General features: G+C 41.1%; 3 protein-coding genes across 6 annotated transcripts; 1 reads left to right on the top strand and 2 right to left on the bottom strand.

Annotated features, from left to right (window-relative positions):
* Positions 1-702: 702 nt before the first annotated feature.
* LOC144629581 (cathepsin L-like) lies at positions 703-8316 on the top strand. 2 transcript variants are annotated; one of them, XM_078487821.1, is made up of 7 exons: positions 717-806; positions 1045-1090; positions 2506-2766; positions 4293-4490; positions 5019-5210; positions 6029-6303; positions 7183-8316. In XM_078487821.1, exons 3-7 carry the CDS (start codon positions 2527-2529, stop codon positions 7280-7282), a joined length of 1005 nt encoding a protein of 334 aa, XP_078343947.1. In that variant the 5' UTR covers positions 717-806; positions 1045-1090; positions 2506-2526; the 3' UTR covers positions 7283-8316. The 2 variants fall into 2 exon arrangements, with proteins under 2 accessions (XP_078343948.1, XP_078343947.1); XM_078487822.1 differs by lacking the exon at positions 1045-1090 and having other exon boundaries at positions 703-806.
* A 3197-nt stretch (positions 8317-11513) lies between these two features.
* On the bottom strand, positions 11514-25105 carry LOC144631184 (UDP-glucuronosyltransferase 1A5-like). 3 transcript variants are annotated; one of them, XM_078489590.1, is made up of 6 exons: positions 24934-25105; positions 23287-23890; positions 21179-21388; positions 20141-20429; positions 19569-19865; positions 11514-11897 (listed from the first exon to the last, which is right to left on the bottom strand). In XM_078489590.1, the coding sequence occupies exons 1-5, from the start codon at positions 25078-25080 to the stop codon at positions 19583-19585; spliced, it is 1533 nt and encodes a 510-aa protein (XP_078345716.1). In that variant the 5' UTR covers positions 25081-25105; the 3' UTR covers positions 11514-11897; positions 19569-19582. The 3 variants fall into 3 exon arrangements, 2 of the variants coding, with proteins under 2 accessions (XP_078345716.1, XP_078345715.1); XR_013566687.1 differs by lacking the exon at positions 11514-11897 and adding an exon at positions 19196-19234 and having other exon boundaries at positions 19302-19865; XM_078489589.1 differs by lacking the exon at positions 11514-11897 and having other exon boundaries at positions 19196-19865.
* LOC144631180 (UDP-glucuronosyltransferase 2C1-like) lies at positions 11895-17085 on the bottom strand. Its single transcript, XM_078489586.1, has 5 exons — positions 16908-17085; positions 14357-14963; positions 12995-13204; positions 12521-12809; positions 11895-12183 (listed from the first exon to the last, which is right to left on the bottom strand). The coding sequence occupies exons 1-5, from the start codon at positions 17052-17054 to the stop codon at positions 11901-11903; spliced, it is 1536 nt and encodes a 511-aa protein (XP_078345712.1). The 5' UTR covers positions 17055-17085; the 3' UTR covers positions 11895-11900.
* Positions 25106-25248: the final 143 nt, after the last annotated feature.

A 25248-nucleotide genomic window follows, 5' to 3' on the forward strand; every position in this document is an offset into this window, starting at 1 on the left:
TAAAAATGACCTTGGCATAGCATTTAGTCGTAAGAAATTATGGCCCTGAATCCCGATACTTAGGACACAACCTCCTTCCAAGGATGCTTTTCCCCTCAAAGTAAGTTCCCACTTTGAAAGGAAAAACGCCCTGGAATGAGGTTGGAGATTACTTTCAGACCTTGTTTCAAAGTTTCACATTCAGGGCCGTAACTAGAGCCTAATCTAGCAAGAGGGAAAGCACGAGGCACTTGCCTTGTCTAGATTTTAACACAAGATTAAAAATTAAATATGTTTTGTTGCGGAAATAATCCCAGGTTGAACAATATTTATTTTCTCAAGAAATATCTTGTGAAAAATGTTGAAGAAAGAGTTTCAGGGCATGCCCCGATAACCCCCTAGTAATATCTTGTATCAAGTAAATGTCTGGTTAGGCCCCTGCGCGTTCAAGTTGACCTTGAGAGTGAATATATCTTTTAAGAGTGGTAATATATACCGGGTATTTACCTCAAAGTGAGAAAATGAGCCCACATTCTTTTATTCTTGGGCAAATTTTGATGATTCTGCATCTGATTTATAAAACCCCAGGGCCTCTTGAAGGGTCAGTTCTGTTGTGAAAGAGGTGTTCTTGCTTCAGAGCTTGGGTAGCCTGTGACCCGGAAGAGCCATGCGACCTTATGCGACCGTCCATCTGCGCCTCGCAACAGCACAGCGGTTATAGCCATTAATTACATCGTGGTCACCAAAATAAATACAAAGCAGAGCAAGCAAGCGAATAATTTAGAGAAGGAAAAATCGCCCAAAATACGGTTTCATCGTACTTAAAGGTAAGTTAACACAGTTCTTTGTTCTTCTTAGTTTATTGCCGATGTACAGTTTGTGGTGTTTTTTGAAGTGTGTACGCAAGAAATCGGTTACATTTACGTCAAATGCCACGATAATTCTGCTTCCATATTCATGAATTCATTTTCAATTGGATCACGAGATCTAAGTGTCGAGTCACGAGTTTTTCCATTTCTTTGTTCAATATCAACAAAAGGTAACCATTTTTTTCCTTTCGAACAATTCCTGATCACGTTCACAAGGCGAAGACACCGAGTTGCTCTGTTTTGTAAGTATTACTCCTCTTTTACTGCAACCTCGTCTCGTTTGATCCATTTGTTTTGATTCTTGTCATTCCTGGCCAGAGTTTTACATCTTTGTTTTGAGTTCTTTGTAAACTTTAACGAAATACTTTTGTTTCTTCAAAACACAACCATTACTGGAATCTTTTAAAGTTTAACACGCCGTTTTCCTTGGCCTTACGCTACTAGTAGTTTCTCTCAAAGCAAGACTCTTTGAGGGGATTCGAATTGCATTGAATCATGGCGTTATTTAGATACCAGCGCAACGAAATAGACACGAACAGTTAGTCGAAAAACTTTGTTGTTATGTAACTCATACATGTGGCTCTTGCTGAGAATGAATGAAACACTCTTCTACTTATGTTTTTCTTGTGGATCTGTCGATGATTATGCTATATTTTTAAGCCTAGTCACCACCAATATCATAGTTAATGGAGGGAGAGAGTCTCCCTCTACTAACTATGCCAATATGAAACAATGATTTTTGACTTTCATTATGATCATTGAAGTTCAATGGTTCTGCATGATAGCTAAAAGAAAAGTCCTTAAATGGCGATTGGAAGGGCTAAAGGGCTCATCGATGTCAGTGCCGAAATTACGTTTCTGTTGATGCAAAGTTCTAGGAATATTACTTTCCTGGGTGGCGTGTTAGTCCATCATAGTGCAGGTTACCCCCTAGTATTATTTTTTGTCAGGTTGCCCTCAGAACTACCAGTTTTATTCATAAACTAATTTTAACTCCTGGGTTGAGAAAGGCTCTGTGAGAGTAGTGTCTTGCCCAAGAAAAAGGCACAACATCTCTAGCTTGGCTTGAACAAGCAGCTGGACTTTTAATGCACTAACCACTAAGCTTACGCTTATAGCCTATGGTATTTTCACAGCAAAAAGAGGATGAATGCCTTTCATTTTTGAAACATTTAATATGTGTTTTAGTGTATCACCAGACTCTAACAGAGATAGATATTTCAATTTCCAGTTTCTTTAGGGTGCCTATTATCAACTGAAGTAACAAGTACCATTTTCCTAGAAAACTGAAAAATAAAAACGGAATTTGATTTTCATTTTCTGTCATTCCTTACTTTGGATAACAGAAGTCAGGTTATTTTCCACTTCTGTTGATGACATACTGTTGGAATTGATAAAGATTATTTTCAGTTTCGTCAGAAAATCCTTGTTTCTTCTACAGATTGAGCATAGCGCACACAATTTAAACCTTGACCCTTTGACCCTGGCCGAGGCACTGCGTTGTGTTATTGGGCAAGATGTTTTACTCTGACTCATAGTGCCTCTCTCCACCCAGATGTATAAATGGGTACTGGCAAATTTAGCTACTGGGGATGGACTAACCTACCTTTACCTTACCCAATATTAATTTTTTCTCAATCCTTTCCATGTTTTTCAGGACATACAGTAACAGCTCATCATGTCCTATTCAACTCTTGCACTCCTCATGGTCCTCTGCTTTTCTGTGGCATTGTCAGAATTGTTGATCAAAGACAATGCGTGGCATGCTTGGAAAGAGTTCCATGATAAGAAATATGAATCTGATGATGAGGAAAGTTTGCGTTATACCATCTGGAATGAGAACCTCAAGTACATAAAGAGGCACAATGCTGACGGAAATAGCAAGTTCACGCTTCAAATGAACCATTTAGGAGACATGGTATGAGAGACCTAAGTTATTGTTTTGAAATATACATTTTCAAACTTCAAAATTCTTTGATAAGTTAGTTACTACCACAAAATGAATTACATTATTCTAAAGCAAGAACAACAACAACATCACCATTGTCGTCACTACCAACCACCACCATCAAGCGTCATCATCTTCATCATCATCATTATCATTAAAAACATGCCTTGGGTATTACTGGAAATAGAACCTTAAGATAACATTACTTACATGAAATAAATTAACTCCCTTGCACAATACATGTACAATGTAGCTTTCAGAATTATTGTTAAAGAAAGAGAAATTGAAGAAGTTTTGTTTGTTGGTGTTTTGGGTACAGCAGTACCCTGTCAATCTGACTGCTAATCGCACCGCCAAAACCTTGTCATAATGGAACAGACAGTTGCACGTACAGTCTTGCAACTGACAAACCTGTGGCCCTCGAATTCCCGATCAAATTGGAATTTAGAAGTGTTGGTTTTTATGGTGGGAGGAAAACCGGAGAACCCGGAGAAAAACCCTTGGAGCAAGGAAGAGAACCAACAACAAACTCAACCCACATATGACGCCAGGTCCGGGAATCGAACCCGGGCCACATTGGTGGGAAGCGAGCGCTCTCACCACTGCGCTATCCCTGCTCCCCACATTAAAGAAATTGATTCCATGTAAATATGATTCGAAAAAGGCTGACTGTAAGATTAATTTCAGTTGGGCGAGAAGAAAGTGCCAACTAGGTGGTCACATTAAAGGGACAGTCACACTGTCATGGGGATTTTAACGCTTTTCGGTAAAAAGTATTAAATATGGCGAATAGGTCTTCTCCTACATGAAATACACCTAGTACATCAAGATGGAGATACCGTAAAATTCCGGTTATAAGCCCCCCGCTTATAAGCCCCCCGGTTATAGGCCCATCAACCTGGAAACAAAAAAATACATCCGATTACAAGCCCCCCCCCCCCCCCGGATATAAGCCCCCCTCTACCGGTTGACAGTACTGAACAGGGCTAAATGTTCTTTTTTGTGCGTTTTTAACTTAAAAACGTATTTCGATCAACACTTCCGAGGCTCGTTTCGAAACGTTTTTTTTCCTTCCGCTTATAAGCCCTCCCGAATATAAGCCCCTCCGCTTATAAGCCCACCCAAAAACCCTTACGAAGTTGTATAAGCCCAGGGCTTATAACCGGAATTCTACGGAATAATGTAAAACTGTTGTTGAAGGAAGAAGGGAGCAATAATTATTATAGTTTTTAGGTGTTTTTCCAGTCCAAAAGGACAAAACTTGAAAAACCAGCCTGAGTTTTTCAAGTTGAGATCTAAAGTTACTGATAGCGTCACAATAATGTCACTTGTTTATCGCTTCACTTCACTTGCATAGTGATTTTCAACAAAAGTGGACCACTATTCGTAGTTTCCATATGTCTTTAGGCTCTTGAGTTTTTGAAGTGAAAATGGTGACAGTGTCCCTTTAACAAAGTTATAGTGATAATTTTTCTTTGTTTTTTTTTTAATTATAGACAAGTAAAGAGGTGCATTTGATCCTAAATGGCTACAACAGCGCATACAGTGACACTAAGAACAAAGAGTTAGTTGCATCTGCCTTCCTTCCACCAAACAATGTTCTGCTGCCAAAGGAGGTTGATTGGCGAACAAAGGGTTATGTGACACCTGTCAAGAATCAAGAACAGTGTGGATCATGCTGGGCTTTCAGCACGGTAAGAGATTTTTGTTGTTTCATTGTTGTTATAATAGTAAGAGTGATGTACAATTTGTACAGTGGGACAAGGGACAATGTCACGAGAAATCTTCTAAGTTTTTGTGTAAACTGTGCTAGAATTATAAGGGTGCACTCACTGTTTACCAGAATAAGCCTTTGAACAACAAATAAAAGGCATTAAAAATTAATTCTCCAAAATAAATAATAACAATACGTGAAGATGTACCAAAGCAGAATTTTAACTGTTCATTGAAATCTTAGAAAACTCGGTCTTACAGGGAAGTCTCTTCAGTAGTACTAAGTCAATTTCAAAAATGTTCAAGGCTGGGTGCTTATTAACTTTTCCTACCTTCAGGGTGGGCGCTTATTCGAGGTGGGTGCTTATTTGAGGTTGGGCGCTTAACGGAATAAATACGGTAGCCCTCTGCTCATGAGCATTGCACTCTCTGTACACATTACATGCCTCTAAAAGTTAATAATCATTTTACATAATTTTTGTAAGTCTTGGATCTGTTTTTCCCTTCAGACTGGTTCCCTAGAAGGCCAGCATTTTAAGAAGACTGGAAAGTTGGTTTCTTTGAGTGAACAAAATCTGGTTGACTGCTCAGAAAAGTTTGGAAATCATGGATGCGAGGGCGGTTTGATGGATAATGCCTTCAAGTACATCAAGGCAAATGACGGAATTGACACAGAAGATAGTTATCCGTATGTTGGTAGGGTAAGTGTCCTCTCACCCACCAAATTTAGGACAAACCTGGACAAACCTTGTAAAAACTGGCCACTTTTTCCCCTAAAGCACTACATAAGTAGTACCAACTGCCCACCAGCCATTTTGACCTACAAACCACTCCCCCCTGGCCTATCGTATCTCATCTCAGGGTCAATCTCAAGCTACATGATTGTATGTTTCCAATCATTTTATTGTAAAAACTCAACAAGGCAAAACACTCCAGCAAAACATTTCTTCAAGCAATCGATCTTACTGTAGATGAGTTGTTTCCAATCGAAACTAGCTCTGTCCCCCTTGACAACAGCAGAGTTTTAACAGCAAAACTTGGGTGAGAAACTTCCTTTGTTGCATACTCACATGGAAACTAAGATTTAGACCCAGTGTTCGCATGTCAATCTAAACAATCTAAACTTTTTGTTTGGAACAAGCTACATGTACCTACCTTCACAGTGCTGGTTTGCACAAAAGTTGAATCACTGAAAAGCGCTACAGACTGCAATAGCACGAGATGTTTCCAATGGAAACTAGCTCTGTCCCCCTGACAACAGCAGAGTTTTAACGGTAAAACTTGGGCGAGAAACTTCCTTTGTTGCATACTCAACTGACAACCATAGTTTTATTCACAAACATTAGATTTAAAAAATTGGCAGAAAAAGTAACCCCATCACAGAATAAGACCGAGTGCAAACTGAAGTGCCATGTCCTACAGCACATATAGCTTATGAGTATCCATACCCCCCCCCCCCCCTCAGTTGATCCCCATATCAACAATGTCCTCAATTTAATTGTCAAAAAATGTCTTTTAGGATGAGTCCTGTCACTTCAATGCATCAGCCGTTGGTGCCGATGACACTGGTTTTGTGGACGTTAAAAGTGGAGATGAGGATGCGTTGAAGTCTGCTGTTGCTACTGTTGGACCCATCTCTGTGGCCATTGACGCAGGTCACTCGTCCTTCCAGTTCTACAAGGAAGGAGTTTACGATGAGCCTAACTGCAGCAGTACTGAGCTTGATCATGGCGTGTTGGCTGTGGGCTACGGAACAACCCCAGATGGCAAGGACTACTGGCTTGTTAAGAACAGGTAGGTGTGAAGGGCACATGATCAAAACTGAAAGGAACCAGGGACATGTTCCCTAATCTTTTCAAATACAAATCTCCTCCTTACGGACACCTCTGTATATAATGTGGACACCTCCCTATTACAGACAGCTCACCCCGGGGGGAGGGGGGGATTTTGAAAAGAACCCCTAAAAGAGACATATTTGGGTGTGGCTCAAGCTCTTCTTGACCCCTAAGATACCAAAAAACTAAGAATAGAATTTATATTTGTATATTTCTTCGTGTATATTTATTAGCGTTTTGCCCGGAACACTCTAAGCGAGACCAAAAATCTGAAATTTACACCCCTAAGCGAGGCGACGAGCATCCTCGTCCCTTTCATATGCGAGTCCCCCCCCCCCCCAGGAGTTCACACCATCAGAAAGAGGCCAAAGTTCATTATGGTGTCCATATTAAAGAGGTTTGACTGTAGTGAATTTTCAGTTACTGCATGTCTGCATTTCCCCCTTTATGAATAATTACTGATCAAGAGGAAAATATAGCATGTAAATGAAATTACAAGGCTTTCCACATAGAGAAGAGAAAACAAAGCAGCAAGAGATGGGAAAAGGAGTGGTAACTCAGGACTACAAATACTGCAGGACGTTAATAATAATTACAGTCAACTCTCACTATAACAGACACCTTCAGGACCACAATTGCAATTTGGTGTCCACATTATAGAGAAAGTGATCTGTAGAAGCGGGAGTTATTTTCAGTGATTCTTATTCGCCGAGACCTCAACTCCTGTCCATAATAACAAGGTGTCCTTAGTGAGGTGTCCACAAGACGGGAGTTGATTGTATTACTGAACAGAAGTTACTCATTTTCTCATATTGTTGTATTGTTTTCTGTTTTACAGCTGGGGTGCTTCCTGGGGCTCAAGTGGTTACATCATGATGTCACGAAACAAAGACAACCAGTGTGGAATTGCTACAGATGCTAGTTATCCATTGGTCTAAGAACTGCGTTAATCAACATCTTTAAAGGAGCTATGTCACATTCAAATTGTTTTTGTCAAGTACAAGATCACCTTTAAATCAAAGAAAACTGCAAAATAATAGTGCCATAATTTTTAATGTAGAAACACAGATTGAAGATGTAAGAATAAGCCAATTATAGGAACAAAGATTTCAGGAGATTGAGACGGATTTGAAAATTAATTTTTTAGAATTATTTTTTTGAAAGGCACTTTCAGTGACGTAGTTCCTTTAATTAATAAGAAACTCCAATATGAAAACCAGTTTACAACAAAGCCTGCAGCAATGATTTTGTAGCATTACAGGCAAATTTCAGTTGTAACGGCATGGTCGAGGGGGGGGGGAGGGGTAGCAGTGTGTTGAAGTTATAATAATGAGAATAAGACTTTTAGAAATGCTAAAAATATTGTTGTAAGAAATTGACAAAATTGGGCTTCTTACGGTAAACTGTTATCAGGTTGAGTTTCTTTATTTTCTTCTTTTGATGGTCTGGACAAGGATGGTCATTGATTAGTTTTTGATTAATTAGTAGCGTAGTAAAAAGGTTTTGAAGCTCAATAAGAACAAATAATTCCTACAAAAGGAAATGCTTTTAATTACTGTAATGTAGTTTGTAAACTTTTAATTTTTTAATCAAGACAAGATATTGTCAGCAAGTCATGTTAATAATCTTAGCACGTACTGTTCAGTTGTAATTTATACAGTACAATGCATTGAAAATTTATTTCACTAGCTTTTATTGCTGTATTTAAAACATTGTGGTCTTAATACCTTTTCCTTCAACAGACATTCATCCTTTGGGTACATCTCCAAAATTGTCATGTTGTTTGTTGTTAAGTTATTACGACTGCAATATTTGTCAACTCAATGCTTGTATTTATTTTAGATACTTAAGTGATTGTTTTAGCCAAAACATAAGAGCAAATTTTTTAATCCAGTGTTACCAAGTTGTGTATTTTTCTAGTTTACTTATTTAAGTGAAATTTATCTTAAAATAAACATGTGTTGCAGCTTTATAGTTGTGTAACTTGATGTCATCAGAGCATATACACATACTACGCACTAGTGTTCTGTTAAAGTCCGTTCCCAACCCTCTATTTTATTTACAAGATTACAGAAGCACCCAACTTAAGCTCCACACCAGATAAACAAATTGACTTACTTAAACCCTTAAGTTCCTGTGGAACATAGGTCGTCCACCAGAGATCTCCATCTTCCCCTGTCCTTGGCCACTTTTTCCAGTTGGTTCCAACTCATCCCAGTCTGTTTTACTTCAGCCTCAGTTGATCTTCTCCATGTTGTTTTAGGCCTTCCTCGGTTCCTTTTACCCTGAGGTGTCCATCGAAGGGCATGCCTGGTGACATTGGCAGAGGGCTTTCTCAGCGTATGGCCTAGCCAGCGCCATTTCCTTTTCCTGACTTGCAGGTGGAGAGGTTGTTGTTCTGCTCTCTTCCATAGATCTTCATTTCTGACTTTATCTTGTCATCGAACTCGGAGGATATGCCGGAGACAACGGTTGACGAAGGTCTGTATCCTGTTGTTGGAGGCTTTAGTGACACGCCAGGTTTCACAGGCATACAGAAGAACACTCTTCACATTGGTATTGAAGATTCGAAGCTTGGTCTTCACTGAGATTGCACGTGTTCTCCATATTGGTCTTAGGATATGAAATGCAGTTGTGGCCTTCCCGATCCTTGCTACGATGTCCTGGTCTGTTCCACCCTCACTAGAGACAATGCTGCCAAGATAGGTGAACTTTTCGATGTCTTGGATTTCGTCTCCTCCGATGTCAAAGTTGGTATTGTTTCTCTGGTTTACTCTCAAGCTCTTCGTCTTTTGGATGTTAATCTTTAAGCCAATCATTGCAGCAGTTTCTCTCATGCTTTCGAGCTTCTGTGTCATGTTGTTGTGCCGTTAGGACAATAGTGCCATGTCATCTGCAAAATCGATGTCTTCAAGGTGTTTCGACAGTGTCCATTGGATTCCTCTTGCTTGATCGTTTGTTGTTTCTTTCATGATCCAGTCCATGACTAACAGAAATAAAAAGGGAGATAGTAGACATCCTTGTCGTACACCAGACAGTACTGTGAACGGTTCTGTTAGTGTGTTTCCATGGATAACTTGGCATGTTGATGGTTCATAGGCCAGTCTGATCATCCGGATGATCTTCTCCGGGATTCCATAGTGCTGGAGCAATTTCCAGAGGGTCGTCCTATCTACACTATCGAATGCCTTTTCGTAGTCAATAAAAACTACATACAGTGACGTGCTCCACTCGAGGGATTGCTCAAGTATCATCCGGAGCGTAGCAATCTGATCTGTGCACGAGCGCTCCTGACGGAAGCCGGCTTGTTCATCGCGGAGTATTGCCTCCACCTCTTCCTTCATCCTCTCTAAGAGCACTCTACTAAAAACTTTCCCAGGAATTGATAATAACGTGATGCCTCTCCAGTTTGCACACTCTTTCAGGTTCCCTTTCTTAGGTATTTTCACCAGATGACCACATTTCCAATCTTCAGGCATTTGCTCTGTATTCCAGATCTTCTCAAACAGCTTGTGTAGGGAATCCACAGATGACTTCATATCCATTTTTAGTGCTTCTGGGGGTATGCCATCCGGGCCCGGGGCTTTGTCATTTTTTAAGTGTTGTAATGCTTTCCTGATTTCGCTTTTTGAAGGTGGCTCTGTCTTGATGTTCAAGAGTGAGTTGGCGGGTGGGATATTAGGTGCGATAGGTGGTAGTGGCCTATTTAGTAGTTCTTCAAAGTACTCTCTACATCTGTTTAGTTGGTCATTCTCAGATGTCAAAAGCTTTCCATCCTTGCTGTGCACCTGATGGTGGGAGATGCTTCGCTTCCCGGAGAGTTTCCTGGTGATACTATAAACCTCCTTCATGTCCCCTTTACCTGCAGCATCTTCTGCTGCTTGTGCTAGCCCTTCTATGAAGTCTCGTTTGTCCCTTCTTGCACTTTTCTTAACTGCTTTGTTGACCTCTGTATACTCGGCTTGCCTCTGCGCCTTTGCAGCTCTGGTTTTTGCGGTGTTTAGTGCTGCCTTCTTTTCCCTTCTTTCTGCAATTTTCGCCAGAGTTCCAACAGAGAGCCATTCTCTTTGTTGGGAAGATCGTTTTCCCAAGACAACGTCACAAGCCTTCTTCCAAGCCGCCTTTGATTCCTCCCAGATCTCCTCAGCTGACTCAGCTTCCTCGCTTAGGGTGCTCAGTGCCTGAAATCTATTTGAGAGTTCGAGATTGAACTTATCTCTGGTAGCTGCATCCTTCAAGAGTGTGGTGTTATATCGATGGCTTTGTTTAGGTGTTAACTTAAAAAACCTCTTGAGTTTTAGTTTCAGGCGAGCGACCACCAGGTGGTGGTCTGATGCAGCATCAGCACCCCTTCTCACACGCGTGTCTTGCAGTGATCTTCTGAACCTTTTACCGTGACAGATAGTAATGTGGTCAATTTGGTTCTCTGTGTGATGGTCTGGGGAAATCCAAGTGGCTTTATGAATCCGCTTGTGACGGAAAAGGCTACCTCCAATCACGATGTTGTTAAAAGAGCAGAAATCCGCAAAGAGTTCACCGCTTTCGTTTATCTGGCCCAGCCCTTCTCTTCCCATTACATGCTCTCTACCGACGTTGTCACTTCCAATCTTTGCATTGAAATCTCCCATGATGATGAGATAAACAAATTAATCTTGGGTTAATCCTTTGATCAAGGCTATTTGTAGATGAAGCATGTAAACAGGCACCCTAATGGGGTATAGGGTGAAAAAAAAAACAGGACTTTTACCCTCTGCACTTATCTCCAGTAACACAATTTTTACTTGTGGTTTAATTTATTGGCGACTTTCACGAGAAACACACTGTTCAAAGAAACTCTTATGCATCTGAACTTTGACGAGACTATAAGAAGACAGAAGAGGCAGAAATCAGTTTGTTCATTGACAAATGTTTTCTCAAATGTCAAAGCAGCATTTGATAAGTACATAGACTGCAAGACAGCCTCTTTCTCCTTGTTTTGTGTCAACGCATGATGCCTGAATCTTGTACAGGAGTCACTCACACTAGAATAGAGACCCTAGGTCTTTTGCAGTCTGTGTACATGTAGTCTACCTGCTCACAAAGGAAGTACCCTTTGTGTACACATGCTTTTCATTTAGAAGTGTCATAAAGGGTTCCCAGGATTGCCACTGAATCGAAGCTGACAAAGAATTTTTAACATTATCATTTTATTGATATCATCGGTGAATACATGACACACTTATGATGGCATTATTAGTTGCATTGGCAACACTAAATGCATGATAAAAACAAGCTCTACTTTTTAAACATTCTATGGCTAACTATAGAACTACATGGTAAAACATTTCCTAATCTATGTTTGGTGTCCTGTGGGTCATGTGTGGGGTGCCAGTGCTCAGGCATTTGTGACTGACAGTTTCTCTTTCAGCGAATTAAATCTTGCTGGCAAGAGTCCTAGTTTAGGTATGATTAAAAAAAGCCTACTATGAACTTTGTAGTTTGGTTTTGAACCTTAGGTTGCAGTTGTCAGTATACCACTAATAAAAGTGATTTTTTTCAGAAACAGGCACACCAGTTTTACTCCTTCTTAGTTTTGCTATCACCCCTTTTACAGCAAACATGACACAGGCATCTGCAAGCCAGTCGTATGACCATGACAACCAAGGTAGCTATAGCAACAAGGAAAGCCATGACATCAAGTAAGTAGTACTGATACCAAGGGATGTTAAACACTTGAGCTCTGAGGTGCCGGGCTCCACCATGTCTGAGTACATACTCTAACCAATCGCAGGTTTCTTGAAGAGGCGTTCGTCGACGATCCTTTAACAGACCAGAGATATGCATTGCTTTGGTTTTGAAGCTGAAGAAGAAAGTGACAGAGAACAATTTAACTTAGCATACCATATTGTTACTAAGTATACCTTATTTTCCTTGCGAAAATTAGTAACAATAAAGTACTTATTTTACAGTAAATTCAATGTATAATCTGATCTAACTGACACTCTCTGACACTCTCTCTATTGAAAACCATCTGCTAACAATCTGCCAAGCATCTGCTAGACATGCAATGCATGCAATACCTGCTTCAGCTACCCCACACAAATCAAAAAAAGATGCAGTTGAGTTACTTATGATAATAAGCACCTTGCCTGATTATTAATTATAACAAATTAAACCACTACATTATTAATATTTACCTTGATTCACTTATAACACGTTCAATTGTTTCAAACAATTGCTGGGCATTACTGATTTTCCAATCCACAGCTAAACCAAATCCAATGTGTTCTGCTTTCTTGGCATTGCTGGGCTGATCTCCATACAGAGGAAAAGCTACTAAAGGAACTCCATAATATGCTGACTCATAAAGACTGTTGTGTCCCACATGGGAGACAAAAGCTTTGATGTCCTTGTGAGCCAATAGATCACTCTGAGGTAGCCAGTCCATAATTTTGATGTTTGCGGCAAGGAAGGAAGGAATGTAACCTACAGGAGTGGAAATTAAGAGACACTTGTGTCAATAAAACTTTGCAGCTTAAAGAATTGATAACAAATGGCTTGAGAACATGCTATAAGTAAAAATTTGGACCCATTGTACAGGGTAGCTATAGGTTAATAAAATTAAATATTACCTGACTGATCCACTAACAACAAATAGTTAAAATAAATACCTTTAAGTCTCCAGACAACTCGTTGTTTCAGCTTCCCAAATGCTGTAGCTAACATATCCACCACTGGTTTTGGAAGAACTGATGCAACATTTGATCCAAAGGAAACAATGATAAAACCATGACCCCCTGAATTGCTGACAAATTTGTCTAAATCAGGGGGGAGGGGTTTTGCAGCATCTTTGACATTCAGTGGTCCAACCATAACATGGCCTGTAACAAATATAATCACAATAAAGTCATCTTAAACCTTGATAGTTAAAGCCAGGCCAGTGTGGTCAACTTTAATATCCATAGCATGATGTTACTAAGAGAATTCCTCACCCTTCCCATGCCCCGCTCCCACAAGATGGTATGATAGTTTTGGGGTTACACCCTACTGTTCCCACACAGCATATACTCTGCACCTTGTGGTCTGGACTGGGACAGATTTGTCTGGGTCAGGGCCGTACGCAGCATCTTGCATGGGTGGGTGCGAGTGCCAAAGGTGTGAGTGTCTTGAGGGGTATTCTCCCCCGCGAAATTTTGAAAAATCAAGTTGTTTAAGTCCACATTTCCTGCATTCTGAGAGTCATTTCAACCCTCGACACACCCCGATTAGGCAAACCTTTGTGCCCCGTGGGTGGGTGCGGACGCACCCATCACACCCCCCTGCCTACAGCCCTGTGGGTGACCTGTCAGGACCATTTTGGAAGACCTAGCTACTGGCCAATCTGGGGTAATTGGAAGAAGGGAACATAAAAACAGGTTCAACTGGTGCAATGGAAATTAAGTTATACAAGAACAGATAAAAAGCCCCTTTATTTTTAATTTTTTCTTGTGTTCTTGTAAACCTTTGATTGCACAGGTTTCACTTCAGGCTTTTAGCCAGGATTAAAAAGGTGGGAGACCAAGATTTTTATTAGGCCTGCATGACTCTGTCTTCATAGGAGGGCCTGGGGAGCATGCAAGGTGTTTTTTCTGCAGTTATGAGTGCAAAGGTATCTAAAGATTTCTAAATTTGCCTAAAAGACCTCTGTATACAGTTATTCATATTAATTTCCTCTGAAAAGTGGCTGTCCATAGGACTCCTGGACTCCCACCTGGCTAAAAGCCTGAGAATTCACTTGCTCAATTTATCTGGGAGTGTGTGACAACCAGGGATGCCATTAAATTTGCATTTTCTGATATTTTCTTCCAAGACAGTCCCTCCGATCCTCGCTTTTATAAGCTTGGTATGGAGAATTCCAACATAGATGCATTTTATATCTTGGACATCCTAGCTGTTACCGGTTACTGGGCATGGCCTAGAGCAGAGCTTGAGAGAAAATAATTTTCAGCACAGCTCCTAAATGCCTTATTTCAGTAATAATGAAGATTTCATACTTGGCAATAGAGGTTGTGCATACTCCAAAGCAAAATCTGCAGTGATTATGACAAGTTCAACATCACCAGATGCCTCAGAGAAGCTTCGTTCAGGTTTGATGTTGTACTTCACTTTCAGCACATCCATTGGCCAGTAATTTGCAAAATGCACAAAAAGCTTCGTCCCAAGGTACACTCCCAAATTCATTGCACGTTCCACAAAAGTCATTTTGTCAGTAAATCCCGTGATTAGTTGTGGAACATACGAGACAGGCATGGGTATCATGTGGCTAAAACCAAATGGAACATTTGGTGGAGCAGGCAAAATCTCAACTCTCGGAATATTAAGATGTTCACCAAGCAATACACCACAAAATGCAAGACTGTCGTAGATAAGAAGGTCGAAGCCTCTCAGTTCCTTGAGAACCTCTGTGCTGTTCAAAGCACTTTCGCACAAAACAGGCAGTACTTCTTTCATTTTTAAAAACATTTGTATCATGTTTCCCTCAAGTTGAGTCCGTATCATGGTATCTTCCAGAAAGCCGGGTTCATAGGGTACTTGGTATATCTTGTGCGGCACTTTCGAACTGGGTTTGATTTTTTGAGTTGAGGCAACAACAATTACAACCTACAAGAAACAAATAAAGAAACATTACTTTGCTTTTGACATAGTCTTTCTCCCCTCGAAATTTCTATTGACCTTCCATGGGATGGGCATTGATATTATCGAGTCTTACAAATGTGTGAGCCAGCAAGGCGTGCGAGGCAAAGCAGCGAGGCATGCAAGGCAGAAATCCAGTAGTGCCATTTAGGCTAACCTAAGTGCTATGTAGGCTAACCGGAATGGATCGCATGCCTCATTGCCTCGCACTTTGTGATGACCCATATTATCTGGAACATTAACACCATAGAGAATTAATGTACCGCTTTGCAAGGTTCTGAAGTGCCTTTCACTTTTAACCTGAAGTTTTAATTAAAATCTTTTTCTTAGCTTAAATAATGGTAATTTGTTATTTTAAGAAGGTTGTTCTTGATTTAAGGTGACCGTTTTTTATTTAAGAATTTAATGCACCAGTCATTTGAAACCCCCGCCTCCCCCCTCGGGCATGAGCGGGGCAAAAGCGGGGCTTTCACTTCAGATTCACTCCATTTTGGTCCCCCACTATGCAGGGGATGCGCCAGAAATCACGGTCTTCGCATCCCGGATCCGGGGAATAAGCGGGGCACTCACTCCATGGTCAGCGGTTTGCATTTTCGCGCCGCATGGTAATTTTGCATACATTATTTATGTCCACTCGCTCAAATGAATAAATTACTAATACTGAGTGAAATACAACCAAAAACTGGTCGCAAGTTTTGAGAAATTCCTTTTACGTTAAATGTTTGTTTGACAATAAGAGCGCATTAAAGACGCTGGAGACATTCATTTATGATAGTTTAAGTTGAGTTAGAATACAATGTACCGGTGATAGGAAGTTTCTAGTTTTAGAGATCCATTAACGGAGAGCCAGTTGTTCAAACAACACAGAGCATATTGTAATATCATCCTGCATTTCCATATAAAGTTGAGTTGGAAATTTCTAATAGTCGTCTTCTTCCTTGTCCATCGGGGAGCCTTTGCAAATGTATTCCTAGCTGCTCTGAAATCAATGTGTTCATTTCACGGCTACCAACGTTTTTATCATCCCTTACTGTCATCCCTTGTTGTGCTTGGCTATAACAAGTTTTCTACAAGGAATTACCATGTGTGTGGATCATATAAAGGGGCGGGGGAGTTTTCTCCCGGGGGCCGGGGACTTCACTTGCTTTCACTTGCCAAAAAAGTGAATGCCCCGCTCATGCCCGAGGGGGGGGGGGGAGGCGGGGGTTTCAAATGACTGGTGCATAATATTTTTGCTAAGACAATTAAAGGTCCTTAATTCACGATTTGTTTTGAGAAATTTTGTTCTAAAATATTAAAGATTTCTAGTTTAAGAGTGTTTTGGAGAGTATTTGGAGTACCGGTACTCGCCTAGCTTCTATTTGGAATCGATCTACAACATCCCCTGGCTGAAATAACTCCTTGGTAGAGTTGGGGTAGGAGGAAAGTAGAAAGAAGATCGGACTGGGGAGTTAGGAGATAATTTATTACAAATTATTCTTTTCTTATCTAGATCTATCTTGCAAAAAAAAAACAATTCTGGCGGTGCAGGTTTCGGCCATTCTGGTTTAGGTGTTAATTTCTTCATAATATAAAAATTCCTCAGTTGCTTATTTAAAATTATTTCCAAATATATTTGAACGAACGTGCGTGTGAAAAACATTAGAAATGCAAACTCAATGACGCGCCCTGATCCTTCTTGACATGCAAGGTTCGAAACGCCCCTACCCGCCACAAGTAGCGAAAGAAAAATCTCGACAAGTTTAGTCATTATCTACAAAACAAAAGAATGAAAACCCAGACAATGATATCCTCTGTCTTTCCAAGATGGACAATTGAGAGCCCGAGGGCATATAAAGAAATTTTAACATTGCGAGCCTCTCTATGGTATTCAAAATCGTGCAAGCATGACAGTGCAAAATCATTTTCTACCTCATGGCCCCTTGACGCCAGTTCTTCTAGTGTATGCCTCGTGTTAATGTACTGTGATCCTCCCATGGCACAGAATCCAGCAATCCGGGCCGACAAAGCCGTGTTGCTTGCTAGTAAAAGCGTGAAGAGCAAACACAACAACGCCATCTTGCCTGTTTGTGTTCCTTCGACCTTGTCACGCAATGGGACCCGAACTGGCGCGAAAAGCTAGAGCCCAGTCTTTTTGCGCCCTTGCGACAATTCCAGTAGTTAGACTATAAGGCTCTGTCCACACTGACCTGGGTAAATTTGAAAACACATCTTTTTTTCCCCGGTTTGGCCAACCGTCCACACTGAAACGGCGTTTTCGGTCACCGAAAACAGGGCTTTTCAAAAACGCTCACCAATGAAGCGTATCGTTTTCACATTTACGCGGGTTAATGTGGACGGAAAAACATTTTACGTGGCGTTTTCAAATTTCTCCGTTTTCAAATTTACCCGGGTCAGTGTGGACGGGGCCTTAGTGCCTCTCTCTATCTTTCCACACAGCAGCATGAAATGGTTATAGGAACGACTGGAGACCAATTCGGCACGAAGCCCAAAAGTTAGTCTGTTCCAGCCGTTCGGTGAGCTGGGGAATAGTGCGGGAAGGTTGGATTTATGGTACGAAAACGGAATCCGGCGAGAGGACTTCTCCGGTTCTCCCCCACATCCCTCCCGCCCTTATTTTTTCTCGGTTTCGCGTTTCGGATCCGGTCGCCTGAAGCAGGAGTCTGATTTTTTAGTCACAAGTAATATGATTACAGACAAAATTGGACAAGACAAAGCCTTGTCCATGCCCAGGAGGAGGGGTACTCCCTGAATTTCGCCGGGATTTCCGGATAGGGGAGATTAAATTTGCTGGAAAGCCGTGAGCTCATGCTTCCTGCAGTTTTGTACCCTGTGTACCAGAGGATTATTCTCGCGCGCTGCGGATTTAATACTCTTCGGCGGCCGAAGGCCATCCACCACAAGCGGTAGAGATATGACCGACACTGGAAGCCGCGCAAGAAAACCCTCTGGCACCCGGGGTAGCAGTTTTGCAGACATTGGGTAAATTTGCAACAAGTGTTTCCGCTGAGGCAGACACTCTTTTGCCTCATCGCGCAATTTGTTGGGAGAAGAAATTGCCTGGCAAGCCAAAATAAGGGCAAAAAAGGCTCGCTCTTGCAGGCAAGTATCCAGTGTTCAAAGGAGCTGTTTTACTTGTCCCTTTTTTTTGGTCTTTCGAAAAAGGCCGAAAAATCGTTAGGGGTATCAAATGGTCTTTGCGAGCATGCGAGCACAGCGTTTTTCTTTGCGAGCACGAGCATTGACAAAAATTAGCCTTGCGAGCAACGAGCACTTTTCAAAAACCTACCTCCACTAAAAATCGAGCATGCAAGCACTTGTAAAAATGTGCGAGCACGAGCAAACGAGCACCCACTAAAATTTTGCGAGCATTGCGAGAACTGCGACATTTTGAGGAACCATTCATGACCCCTATCGTTGATGGGATGGGATTTGGGAGACTCCATTAACACCTTTAATCATGAAATAGTAACAGTTTGGTTCCGCAGAAAGTGATGGTTTGCCACAGATTTTGTTCTGCAAATAGATTTTACTACTTTAGTATATGGAAAGTGCGCTTCGGCGATTTTAATTTAATTTGTGGGTCACGAGTTATGACGCAAAACAGTCTTAATGAGTTTTATGATACAGGTTTCTGCAACAAATTATACGAAATAGGAGACCTTGACGCAAAACGGCCCTTCAAATTGCTCAAATTCCCCATTTTGAGCCACAGGGATGACGAAATAAACAAATAAGGTAGATTTACGTTTATTTTGAGCTTAAATGTAGACATTACTCGCATTATTTTTAAGACGATAAGACTCAAATGAGACTTTCGATATTACAAACTGTCACACCGCTCGTATGGGTCCCTGTGGTGGAGGGGAACTTTTCTCGTCTAAAAGTTCGACTATTGCGCATGCCCGAGTAAAAATGTCATAAAACGCGAGGATGCAAGTGGAAGGGGGGGGGGGGGAGGAAGGCATGCTTTCATGTCGTTTTGAGCTGTTTGGAGCAGATTTAGCTCAAAACTGATCAGGAAATGTCAAAAACGCAACGCAAAAACGCAATTTTGGGTATATTCCCTTCTTCTTTTTATGGTTTTTATTCACATTGATGAAGGGTAATATACCCGAAACGTCTCTTTTCCGAGTAACATTTTGTGGCACTTTTTGATATTTATTGCCTAGAATATCAGTCCTGATAAAAACAAGCCCACTTTTTAAGCATTTTATGGCTAATCATTGTAATTTTCCCTGAAAAAAAAAAACATTTTTGGAGAGGCAAAAATTATCTTATCTTATCTAATAACTATAAAACTACATGGTAAAAATTTTATTATGTAACATTTCCTATTCTATGTTTGGTGTCCTGTGGTCATGTGTGGGGTGCCAGTGCTGAAGCATTTCTAGTCTGTACGTGTGTTGTTTCTCTATGATTGAATTAAATCTTGCTAGCAAGACTCCTACTTTAGGTATGATTAAAAAAAGCCTACTATGAACTTTGTAGTTTGGTTTTGAACCTTAGGTTGCAGTACATTGTGTATACTAGTAAAAAAAATGAATTATTTTAGGAAAACAGGCACACTAGTATTTTTTCCAATTTCACTCCTTCTTAGTTTTGCTATCACTCCTTTTACAGCAAAGCCAACAAAGGCATCTACAGGCCAGTCGTATCACCATGGCAACCAAGGTAACTATAGCAATAAGGAAAGCCATGACGTCAAGTAAATAATACTGATACCAAGGGATGTTAAACACTTGAGCTCTGAGGTGCCGGGCTCCACCATGTCTGAGTACATACTCTATCCAGTCACAGGTTTCTTGAAGGGGAGTTCGTCGACGATCCTTTAACAGGCCAGAGATGTGCATTGCTTTTGTTTTGAAGCTGGAGAAGAAAGTCAAACTTAGTCAACTTATTTTACAGTAAAGACTATTCAATCGATAATTATCTGATCTAACTGCATGACACTCGACTCGATCTCTGTTAAAAACCATTTGCTAACAATTTGCCAAGCATCTGCTAGACACGCAATACATGCAATACCAGCTTCAGCTATCTTACACAAAGCAAACAAAGATGCAGTTGACTGTTACTTATGATAATAAGCATCTTGCCTAATTGTTACTTATAACGAATTCAGTGAACAAAGTTAATTTTACCTTGGTTCACTTATAACACGTTGCATTGTTTCCAACAATTGGTCAGCGTCACTGGTTTTATAATCCACAGTTAAACCAAAGCCAACATGTTCCGCTTTCTTGGCGTTGCTTTGCTGGTCTCCATACAGGGGAAAAGCTACTAAAGGAACTCCATAATATGCCGACTCATAAAGACTGTTGTGTCCCACATGGGAGACAAAAGCTTTGATGTCCTTGTGAGCCAACAGATCATTCTGAGGTAACCACTCTATAATTTTGATGTTTGTGGCAAGGAAGGAAGGAACATAACCTGCGAGGAGAGAGACAATTGTGTCAGTGAAGCTTTACAGCTTACAGAATTGATAACAAATGGCTTGAGAACAAGTGAAAATTTGGTCCCATTTCATTAAACAGGGTAGGTTAATAAAATTAAATATTACATTTACTGATTTGCCCCCCCCCCCCCAGAGGGCGGGGGCACCCTGCATATTTTTGGGTCGGGGTGTGCCGCTGGGACTCTGAAACCCTTACCCTATACCAGACCATCTTCAGCTGGTTTTGCAACCCTAGCCTATACTAGACTAGATACCGAAAATCCCTACCCTATCCCAGACTTGCTTCTTTTTAAAACTGCATCACTATAAGTGTTTTTAATGGAAAACTATCTGTCAACAAACGTTGTCACAATAATTTTTTTAACGTCTACAGAAGCCTCTTTCTCTTCCAAGTTCCTATTCCTATTCTGGACTTAATATTCTTCATACCACTGATCAGTTTCTCGGTAAATGCTAGCCCTATTCTAGACCAAGACTCTCTGATTTCTAGGGGTACCCTATCCCAGACTAAACTCCTTGAAAACCATACCCTTCACAGCTGCACATACCTATATAGCTCATATATGGGAGTGCCCCCCCCCCCCCCCGGGTTTGCCCCACATTAAGATAAACCAAAATACTGATCCACTCACCCGCCCACCATCTGACTTACCAACTCACCCACCTACCTACACCTTGACCAACTGATTTAAAATTGATTAAAGGTACAACTGCTAGTTAATACCTTGAAGTCTCCACACAACTCGCTGTTTCAGCTTCCCAAATGCTGTAGCTAACATATCAACCACTGGTTTTGGAAGAAATGATGCCACGTTTGATCCAAAGGAAACAATGATAAAACCATGCCCCCCTGAACTACTGATGAACTTGTCTAAATCAGGGGGGAGGGGTTTTGCAGCATCTTTGACATTCAGTGGTCCAACCATCACATTGCCTGTAACAAATAAACACAATAAAATTAAAAATTGAACTGTAACCAGGATAAGACATGCGTTTGTGGTTGGAAATATATTGCATATATTTCCAACCACGCGCTCTCTTTTACATTCGTCAAAGGCTATAGTAAAATAGCCGAAAGCTCATATTTTTTTAACTTTTTAAACCAGAGAACGCTTTTTTACACTGTTAAAACACAATAAAGTCATTGCAAACTTTGATTATCATAGTAAAAATCCTGGCCCGTGTGGTCAACTGAAATATCCACCTGTAGGATGATGTGACTATGAGTATAGCTATCCACCCCACCACCACTCCCAGATGGGATGATAGTTTTTACTGACTGTGGGGGGGGGGGGGGTGAGTATGGATATTTTCTGGAACACATTTGAGGGGACCTAAAGAATTGGAACGATGGAAAATTAAAACAGGTTCAACGTACAGCTTGTACAAAAAAAGATATAAAAGAACGAATGAAAAGCCCCTTTCATTTTATTTTTATTGTGTCCTTGTAATCCTTTGATTGTGCAGATTCGACTTGCTCAATTTATCTGGGAGTGTGTGACAACCTGGGACCCCAGTTAAATCGCGTTTCTGATATTTTTCCAAGACAGCCTCTCCTGGCTTCTATAAGCCAGAAATGGGGTGGCGCAGTGGTGAGAGCACTTGCCTTTCACCAATGTTGTTGGTTCTGGATCGTCTCCCACGGGTTTTTCTCAGGAATCTCTTGTTTTCCTCCCTCCACAAAAACCAATAATTAATTTAAATTTGATCTGGAATCCAAGGACCAGAGGTACTGGATGTCATTATTGTAGGATTGTTATGTGTAACCCTAGGCTTGCAAAACAAAGTTTATAAATTAATTTCACTTATTACTTATTTATCCATTGAATAATTACAGTAGAACCCCGGGTAACTCGAACCCTGAAGGGAAACGAAAAACAGTTCGAGTTAGCAGGGTTTGGGGCGATTGAATATTTAATTTGCCAAGTTAATAATTTATAGTTTACTGATTTTTCAGCACTTCAGTATACAGTACAGTGCAAATTGAACTTATCTTGCCAGAAACTCTAACACGGCCATACATTCTTATGATAAGAGTGGAGAATGGCGGTCAAATACGTGATCTGTTCGTTACTCTAATCAATGGGCCACCGTGGCGAGTTGCAAGAAAGGAATTCGAGTTATCGGGGTAAATTTGACCCAAATTTTGTTCAAGGGAAACGAAATTTAATTCGAGTTGGCGGGGTTTTCGAGTTATCCGAGTTCGAGTTAACCAAGTAAAAATGACTGAAAAGTGGGGTCAAATCCAAGGGAAATGGAAGTTTGTTCGAGTTAGCGGGGTTGTTCGAGTTATCCGAGTTCGAATTACTGGGGTTCTACTGTATGATGAATGCCCTTACTGTTACAAGTGACAGAGGCCCCTACGAAGGAGAGAGAGAGTAAAGTATTTCGCCCAAGAACACAACATAATGACCCCAGCCAGTTCTCAAACCCAGAGTGCTTGATCTGAAGCTCACTCAAAACTTAATGGAACATATCTATTTTCAGTACAGCTGCTATAAATGCCTTTCACTAATTGAATATGGGAGGCGCGGTGGCCTAATGGTTAGTGCGCCGGACTCCGGATCGAGCGGTCGGGTCCGAGTCCTGGCTGGGGTCATTGTGTTGTGTTCTTGAGCAAGACACTTTACACTCATAGTGCCTCTCTTCAACCAGGTGTTAATGGGTACCAGCAAATTTACTGCTGGGGGCAACCCCTGCGATGGACTAGCATCCCATCCAGGGCGGGAGTAGAAATGCTCCTAGTCGCTTCATGCTACAAAAACCAGGATAAGCTCCGGCCTGATGGGCCACTAGGCTCATAAGAAGACTTAGTAATTGAATATCTCATACCTGGTAATAGTGGTTGTGCGTACTCCAAAGCAAAATCTGCTGTAATAATAACAAGTTCAGCATCACCAACAGCTTCCTGGAAGCTTTTGTCAGGTTTGATGTTGTACTTCACTTTTAATGCATTCATTGGCCTATTATGCGCAAAATGAACACCAAGCTTCATTGCAATGTACGTTCCCAGATTTATTGCACGTTCCATAAATGTCATTTTATCAGTAAACCCTGTGAGTAGTTGTGGTACATAAGAGGTAGGCATGGGGATCATGTAGTTAAGAAGTGGAGTATTTGGTGGAGCATACAGAAACTCAACTCTCGGAATATCAAGAAGTTCACCAAGCAATACACCACAAAATGCAAGACTGTCATAGATAAGGAGATCAAAGCCTTTTAGTTCCTTGAGAACCTCTGCACTGTTCAAAGCACTTTCACAGAAGGCAGACAGCACCTCACCCATTTTGAGCAGCAGTTGCATCTTGTTTCCCTCAAATTCATGCTTTATCAGGGTCTCTTCCGCAAAACCAGGTTTATATGGTACTTGGTAAATCTTGTGTGGCACTTTCGAACTGGATTTGATTTTTTTGGATGAGGGAACAACAAGTACAACCTACAAGTAAGAAATAAAGGTAGAGTAACTTTTTTTGCAGATTTTAGGCATGATCGAGTCAAATCTCACTACACCCCCTCCCCTTTCACACACCCCTCCCCTCTCCTCTCCCTCCCACCCATGCACACACACAGAATTTCCAATGTCCAATGACCTTCAACTGGTTGGGCATGGATATTATCTGGAACACACACAATAAGAGAGTGAACCACAGCAAGGTACAGAGATGAGCTGCATGACTGCATGTACCGAGGGGGGGGGGGGTATTTTCAAAAATATTCTTTTAGCTGTGATGTCTCCTGGCTGAAACAATTCCATGAAACAAATCACATGGTAGAGTGGGGTTTTGAGGAAAGAAGAGCTTTTTGCAGAAAAACAGGGGAGTTAGGAGATAATCCTAGGGGTACTCCCATAAATTTTGTTTAAGGGTGTGCCACAAAGGTTCCTAAACCCTGACCCTATTTAAGGATAAAGAAACCGAAAAATGACACCCTATTCAAGGGGAGGAGAAGCATTCTGTGACGACCCAAATAACGGCTAACCGCACATAATAAAAGACAAATCTTTTTTTCTCGTCGCAAAAAAAAGAACACCTGATCGCAGGTGTAATATGGCGGTGCAGGTTTCCTCGGTTGCCAAATGATAAAGTTCTTCCCAGATGCTCTTCAGTGTAAACGAGGTTAAAGAAACGTACGTGTGGAAAAAGATGACAAAGCCAACTGCAACTGGAAATACAAACTCAATGACGCGAGGCGACCCTCCTTGACATGCAAGATTCGATATGCCCCTTCCCACCACCCGCCAACATTAGCGAATTAAGAAAAATATCAACAAAGTTCAGCTGTAAACCATTACCTACAAAACATAAGAATGTAAACCCAAACAATAATATCCTTTCTCCTTTTCGAAGGACATAATAGACAATTTTGATTGCATAAAAGAAATGAACACGAAATTTAGCGAGCCTTCGTAATTCAATTAGTGGACTATTAAAAAATCGTGCAAGCAGGGGCATGCATGACAATGCAAAAACTAGTTTCTACCTCGTGGCCCCTAGACGCCAGTTCTTCTAGTGTATTCCTCGTGTTGATATACGCTGATCCTCCAATTTCACAGAATCCAGCAATCCGAGCCGATAAAGCCGTGTTTATTGCTAGTAAAAGTGTGAAAAGCAAATACAACAACGCCATCTTTCCCGGTTGGTGTTTCGTTGACCCCGTCACGCAATGTGGGTAGGGCCCAGCCTTTCGCGCTTTTCGCGCCCTACCTTTCCCTGGCCCGTGACAAAATGGCGAGTCCCGAAAAGGATGGTGATCAAATTTGGGACAAAATAAACTCTTGGACAAGATCGTGACAGT

The sequence above is a fragment of the Oculina patagonica genome, chromosome 11 (genome assembly GCF_052425735.1).
Source record: "Oculina patagonica isolate OP01 chromosome 11, crgOcupat, whole genome shotgun sequence".
Classification (NCBI taxonomy): Eukaryota; Metazoa; Cnidaria; class Anthozoa; order Scleractinia; family Oculinidae; genus Oculina; species Oculina patagonica.